The sequence below is a fragment of the Chrysoperla carnea genome, chromosome 3 (assembly GCF_905475395.1).
Source record: "Chrysoperla carnea chromosome 3, inChrCarn1.1, whole genome shotgun sequence".
Lineage (NCBI taxonomy): Eukaryota > Metazoa > Arthropoda > Insecta > Neuroptera > Chrysopidae > Chrysoperla > Chrysoperla carnea.
In genome coordinates this window covers 75947186-75954903 of record NC_058339.1, presented here as the reverse complement: position 1 = coordinate 75954903, position 7718 = coordinate 75947186, and the positions used below count along the sequence as shown (strand labels likewise).

General features: G+C 28.6%; 1 protein-coding gene across 2 annotated transcripts; it reads left to right on the top strand.

Moving 5' to 3' along the window:
• Positions 1–987: 987 nt before the first annotated feature.
• LOC123295527 (facilitated trehalose transporter Tret1-like) lies at positions 988–5919 on the top strand. Of its 2 annotated transcripts, XR_006535152.1 has the most exons (3): positions 988–1108; positions 2288–3842; positions 5907–5919. XR_006535152.1 is itself a non-coding variant. In XM_044876906.1 (2 exons), exons 1-2 carry the CDS (start codon positions 1045–1047, stop codon positions 3628–3630), a joined length of 1407 nt encoding a protein of 468 aa, XP_044732841.1. In that variant the 5' UTR covers positions 988–1044; the 3' UTR covers positions 3631–5397. The 2 variants fall into 2 exon arrangements, 1 of the variants encoding a protein (XP_044732841.1); XM_044876906.1 differs by lacking the exon at positions 5907–5919 and having other exon boundaries at positions 2288–5397.
• Positions 5920–7718: the final 1799 nt, after the last annotated feature.

Below are 7718 nucleotides of genomic sequence, written 5' to 3'. Positions count from 1 at the left end.
TTATATAATCAAAATCCGGTCGATTTATCTCACTGATTGGGTATTCTTGAGGAAGAATTTTGAGATAATATTTTGTTATACCTACTAGAGCGTAGTAGATCTAACGAAAAAAGTTAGCCATCTAATGTGAACATCTATGATAAATAATAATGTTATTATTTAAACTAGAAATCAAATAAAATATATTTTAAGAATTTTTCTATTTATTTTGCTAATTATATTAAATAGAACAATTCAAAATTAATTTTTATTGATACTTTTTATTTTTAATTTTTTTATTATTTATTTATTTAAAAAAATTTTTTTTTTTTGTAGATTTTGTGACGTAAATGAAGATAAATTAATTTTAATGAATTTAAATTCCATTATAAATAAATATTTACAAAACCCCCTGGATGGGTTAATTTCAATTTTGAATTGAAAGTTTTAAAATAAAAAGACACGATTTATAAATTCATTCTTAAATAAAATATTTTAAAAATTTTGTTAATAAGTGTTAATAATTAAACAAATGTTAATCATTCAATTAATCTTTTTTTTTTAATTTATAAAATAACTAAATTATATTAAATATAAATAAATATTTACAAAATCCTCTGAGATGAGAAAATTTTAACTTTAAGTAAAAATTCGTTGCGTGTTTAATATTTTAATAATTAAAAATTTTTGTTAATTAAGCGCTAAACAAAATAATCATTCAATTAATAATTTTTTTTTTTAATTTATAAAATAACCATGATCTTTAAAATAATTATTATTAAATAATTATACTCTGTTTTAATAATTATTTTAATAACTCGTCAGCATATTTGTCTTTTTGTCTTTATGTTGAATAAAATATTTACAAAAGTAAAACATTTGTGAAAAAAATTCGTCGCTTTACTTTTATGTCGATAAGAAACATGAATTAAATTAAAGAACACGTGAAAAAATTTTATTGTAAAATCATTTTAATATAAAAATAAATTTTTATAAATATTCATTTGTTAATGTGTAATTGGAATTAAATTTCGTTATTTAAGAAAAAATTAAAATAATTCGATAATGGCGGAAAAAAATTCCACATGTTTAACACCAAGGTGGCGTCAATATGCGGCTGTTATTATATGTAAGTTTAAGCTTTTTTTCTAATTATTATAAGACAAATTATTTACTCTGGAAATAGACTTGAGTCTTTTTCAATCCTAAAAACAGAGCTACTTCCGGTTCTATGTATATAGTGTCTTAATAATAAACCGTTTTATCATGTACATTTTACAAGATTACACAGATTCAAATCTTGTATTCACCAAAACATTGCTAAAAACGTTTTGCAATTGATTCGCAAGAGTGGGCAATTTTTGGCAAAGTGGGCAAACAGATTTTTATTATTGTCTATTGATTTTTATATTTTGCATGTATTAAATATATATCAAAGTATACTAATTTTAGTCACAAGTTTGTAACGCTTAGAAATATTGATGATATTAACAAAAATATAATTGTTCATAAAATCACCTAATTAGTCCCTTTCCGGTTGTCTATCCGCCCGTCTGTGATCACTATAACTCAAAAACGAAAAGAGATATCAGGCAGAAATTTTTATAGTGTGCTCAGGGAGTAAAAAGTTTGAGTTCGTAACAGTTTAAGTGATAAAAATGTTCCTTATAAAAAAAATAAAAAACTTTATTTGAAACATTTTTTTATAAACATCACTATTTACCCGTGAGGGCGCAAATTAAAACAAAACTATGGAGTCCATTTTATCCAAAACTATAAAAGATTGGGAGCTCAAAATTTGCAGGTAGCTTCAACTAGTTGTTTTGTAAACATTCTCCAAAAAATAAAAAAAATTCTAGAAAAAACTTTCGAAAATTTTTGAAAACCAAATAAATGGCGGTCGAAAAGCCTCCATAATTGTGTTGGTTTTTCAAACTTTTCTAATTTAAAAAAAATGATGCAAAAACTGAGAACTAACATCCGACACTTTCTCTACAGGGTATTTCTACAATTAACTTAGTCAATTGTTTGTTTGCACTTGTTTATTTACAATCTACTTGCTGTAAACACTTCCGCCCGTCTGTCGACATGATAGCTCAGAAACGAAAAGAGATATCAAGCTGCTTTTCTCTGTAATATTGCGGTTGTCCCACTCTGTCCTGTGTTCCATTGCACCCCACCTTTCCCTGTATCATACGAAACGTTCTAACTAAAAAAGGGATCATTTGGTGGTATTCAATAATGATTGGGCAAATGTTTTGCTTCTAAGTACTTAACTTCTAACTAAACAATTTTTCTTTTTTTCTAGCAACCTTTGCAATGTTTGCATCTGGTATGCATTATTCATGGACATCTCCATCTTTACCAAAATTATTTAGCAACGATTCCACAATTCGAATCAACACTGAACAAGGTTCATGGCTAGCATCAATCAGTTTATTAGGAGATTTAATCGGTGCTCCAGTCGGAGCATTTATAGCCGATTATCTAGGACGAAAAGAAGCTGTATTTTTCAGTGTTACACCATATTTAATTGGCTGGATATTAATTGCCGTGGCTGAATCATATCCAATATTACTTTTAGCCCGTTTCGTAGTGGGTATAGGTGATGGCTCTTCATATACAATCTTACCCATGTACATTGGTGAAATCTCCGATAATGATATTCGTGGTCGACTCGGGAATTTCATTCAAGTAATGGCAGATTTTGGTGCACTATGCTTATATTCAATCGGACCATTTGTCTCGATAAAAACAATGGCGGTAATTTCGTCAGTGATACCTATTTTAATTTATATTGTATTTCCATGGTTCCCAGAATCCCCGTATCATTTACTAATCCATGGTGATTATGATAAAGCACGAAAAGTTTTACAAAAATTTCGTGGACGTATGGAAGTTGATAATGAATTAAAAGAAATGAATAAAATTGTCGTAAAACAATCCGCTATGTCCAGCAGTTGGAAAGAATTATTCGTAACAAGAAGTAATTTGAAAGCGTTGCTAATTTTAATGGGATTAAAAACCATTCAACAATTCAGTGGAATTTCTGTGGTTTTAGTGTACACGGAACTTATTTTCGAATCTGCGACACATAATGGATTATCGCCAAGTATATCAGCAATTATTGTTGGTGCCGTACAACTTGTGTTCAGTTTCTTCTCAGCGGTCGTTGTTGATTATGTTGGTCGCAAACCATTATTGATTGCATCAAGTTTAGGATGTGCTATTTGTTTGGGAGGTCAAACATTGTATTTTTATTTCCAAAATCATCCAAATATTGAGTATTTCCAATGGTTGCCAATTACTTCCATGATTGGGTACATTATAATGTACAGTTATGGTTTGGGAGCACTTCCATTTATGATGCCAAGTGAATTGTTTCCAACGAATATTAAAGCCAAAGCATTGTGCATTATGGATGTTTATTTAGCTCTGGCGGCATTTGTTGTAATTAAACTGTACTATCCGACTGCCATGATGTTTGGATTTTATGTTCCTTTTGCATTTTTCACATTTTCATGTTTAATTTCCATATTCTTTATTGTGTTTTGTGTGCCAGAAACAAAAGGACGTTCGTTAGATGAAATCCAAGAGATTTTAAAAGGTAAAGGTATCAAGGGTAATCAAACTGCCCCATGTAAATGTTAGAAAAAACAAACAAAAATAAAACTGTAAAAGTGATTATAAAATAACGACAAATTTAATTAAATGGTGTAGAAAAAATATGTACAATTCGAAAAATCGGGAACTTGAATAGTTGTAATGTGCCAAAAACTTGTGATAAATGTGCCATGTTTGTTTCATACCCAACATAATCGTACTGGTAAAAGACATTTTAACTAGTTCCACTTAGATTAATAGTTAAAAAGACATGGTTTTCCTGAGTCTCATTTTAATGAGTTCAACATCTGCTTGGAGATAGTTTTGTGTTTTCGTTATAGAATTATAGACTACAAGTCCATGCTAAAAATTTTCGGGTGAAATGACCCGCCTAGAATCATATTGAAAAAGATGCTCCTATATGAAAGTAAGTTTAAGCACTATGTGCTTAACTCTCACCCCTACACCAGCAAATATGTACGGCATTGCTTGATACTAACTCTGCATAAGTATTCGAAGCGAACTACATAAATTACATACATAAATGTTTGATCTAATGTCAATTTCCAAAGCCCCGCATGATTTATTTCTGTTTGGCATTTATGTAATTCCCTTCGGCAACGCCGTACATATTTGCTGATGCAGAAGTGAGACACTAAGGGGTGTGATATTTATATTCTCACCTGTACTCTCCTGTACCGCGAAAAACTGACGCCATGGTGCTTAAACTTACTTTTACATATAGGAGCATCTTTTTCACCCCAAAAATTGTAGCATGGGCTTGTAGTCTATTATCAGAAGACTTTGAAATTTTTAATAGTCAAAAAATTTATGAACTTTAAGTTGAAAATCAATGTGCCTTACTATTTCTAGTCTTCAGAAGTTTAGAATAAACCACCTTAAAATTTCAATAATTTTAATCACCAAGATTGGGACTCTATAACCTAGATTAGATTTTTAAATTACGAATTTAGTCAAGATCTCATCGCAAAGGGTTTAATCATTAATCTTAAATTAATTATTTATAAATATGATTCATTAATGAAGCTGTAAAAAAAAATTCAATATAATAGAGCGGGCACTAGAAGGAGTATTCGTTTGCAAAATACGATGAAAAAATGCAAGGTTAGCTAAGCTTGCATTTTTATTCCATACAATCCAAAGAATGAGGAATTCCACGGTGAACTTCTTTTTGACAGCTGTGAAATGTAAACTTTTTGAACCAAGTAAGGTAAATCTAAAATTATTACTTGGAGCATTTTACGTCAAAAACCATTTATTGTGATATTTTCGTATCTGCCACATGCCCCATTTCCGAAATATTGACATTTTAATATTTGGAAAAACTTCGAAAGAGCCATTTTCCAATATGAAAAACGATTCTTTGAACATCGGATAAATTTCTGAAGAGTAATTACCGATTACTTCAGATTCCTCAATTTTTAATCCTGAAAAATATGGTATAATTCCCATTAATAACATAATGTAAAACAGGGATAATGTACTTTCAATCTGAGGCTTTGCAAATTGCGGCCTCAGAATCTTAGGTTCAAAAACTTGTCAAAAAGAAAAATTGATTTATAAAGAATTAGATCAGATTTTAACCTGAAAACATGGCTCGTGTCATTCTTTGGGGTATCCAGAATAAGAATGCAAGGTTAGATAATGGTTCTCGTATTTTGAACAAGAAACTTCTTTCAACGCCGGTTCTATGAAATACATCTTCATATAACTGGATAGAGAATCTCATGTTTTAAAATGGATCAAATTTGAAGTATAAACCAGCACCTCCAAATGAGTGGATAGAACTAAAAAGAATTAAACGGCGCAAGCGTATATTTAACAAATTTGTAATTCGCATGAAATCGTAACAAAGTTATATTTCGTACAATGCTTTCATTTAGTTCTTAGCCCCTCATTGTCCAACACTTAATTCAATCTATTTTACGGCATATAGATCCTCTATGTAGAGATCAGTGTTAAAAGCTGAAACATAGATTCGAGAAAAATGGGAAATTTGCATAGTAATCAATTATTCAAACGTACAAATGTATTACGTCACAGCGTACAATGTATGATCTGATATACAGACTATAAAGATTGTTTTTAAAATAAATAGTCTAAATAAATTACTGAATAACTCACATCTCATTTTACAAAAAATATGTAAATATTTAAATAATCTTTTTATTGTATATTTTTTTTTTATTTAGCCAACAAGTGACAATCTCAATTAATTTTTATAGCTTATATAATAGGCTTTTGTCCTAAATTTAAAAATTTTGGTTATACGTTACATTATAATCGGATTTACACCAAAAAAGTATTATTTAAAAAAAAACTACTTTCATTATGTATTTTGCATTTTCAAAAACCAATTCAAATTTACTTCGAAAAGAATGTAGCGTCTTGAATGACATCACGACTTGGCATACAAGCATTTTTATGTATGCAAGTTTAGGCAGTTGTAATCAAATAACCTGCTTCCTTCCATAAAAATGTAATGTTGTTTACATAGCGTTCGTCATGGCGTGACGTAATACTTTCATATATCTAATTTTACTTGAATTATTTAATAAAAATGATAATAATCCTTATTTTTTATGAAAAATAATTTTGTGTTTTGTAAACTATGTACATATCATGATTAATCATTAGAATCTTTTATCCAACCGATTTATTCTTAGTGGACAAAAGCCTATTAAGGATTTTGGTAAGCAAAATATTTAAAAGTTTTAAATAGAAATTCCATTTTAATATACGTACGATAAGTTAATTTAAATTTGTTATAATAATAAATATATATAGTTTTTATTTATAAAATTTAGTGTAATGTTTTTATTTCGAAATAAAAATTATTTAACAAAATTATTGTTTTATTTATATTTTAGCCTCCTAAAATATAAAATAAAACATCCGTATTAATTAAATTTAGGTGGTGTATTAAATAGTATTTAATTGCTAAGTGATACAGGAAATAAAAATATGATAAAATCACTTACTACTTAATATCAGGCAAAGTCACAGCGAAACGTATCCATACCATATAATTAATTTAAAATTTAAAAAAATAAAATAAATAAAACAGTTATACTAAAGTTTTCACTTCTATCCGCAGTCCCCATGATTGCCTATGAATTTTTTATACACTGTATATATGAAATATATATCAAGGTATACTAATTTTAGCTTGTAATGCTTAGAAATATTGATATACGAACAAGATTTTGGTATAGGTGTTCATAAAATCACCTCATTAGTCCATTTCATCAAGCTAAAATTTTTATAGCGTGCTTAAAACGTAATAAATAAATTTGAGTTCGTAAATGAGTACCATAGGTCATATTGGGCCTTGAGTCCGAATGATAAATCTTGTGAACCGTTAGAGATAAAACAAAGGTTTAAAGGTTAAATATTCATTTAAAAAAAATACACAACTTTTGTTTAAAACATTTTTTCGTAAGCATCACTGTTTACCAGTGAGGGCGCAAATTAGGACAAAACTATAGAAACCATTTTCTCCAAAGCTAAAAAAGATAGGGAATTGAAAATTCACAGGTAGAATTTTCTATCTTATTCTTTCAAAACAATTTTTGATACGTAGTCTTTATGGCAATTGGCGTCACCAAGTGTTATTTTCCTTTCTTTCTATTTGTACATTTAAATCCTTCATATTTTCTGATGTTATCAAAAAATTGATTTGACACGATGTTTTGGCACGATAACGAAAATTTTTTGAAGAAATAAAAAAATTTAAGACAAAGGCCATTGTTTAATTGAAGTGAGACAATTTTTTGAAAGTTAGTAATTATCAAAATTTCCAGTTTCTTAATATTTACAGAAAATTTTTTCAGCACATCTTGATGTTACTATGCAACGATTGGCGCAAATACAAGATCTTTATCACCTTTCATTAACGATAAATCGTGACCGAACGCGCACAGATGCGTACACACAGAGATCAAATTAAAAATGGTATTATTGCATTGCCCTGACTATGAAACGTAAAGATATTTCGATTTACAGTATCATTCAAGTATTTTAAAAGGAAGTTGTTGAACGGTGTAACGGAAATATTTAATTACATAGTGTATCACCCTGATAAAAAAGTTGAATTCAATTCGAATTAAAATTTT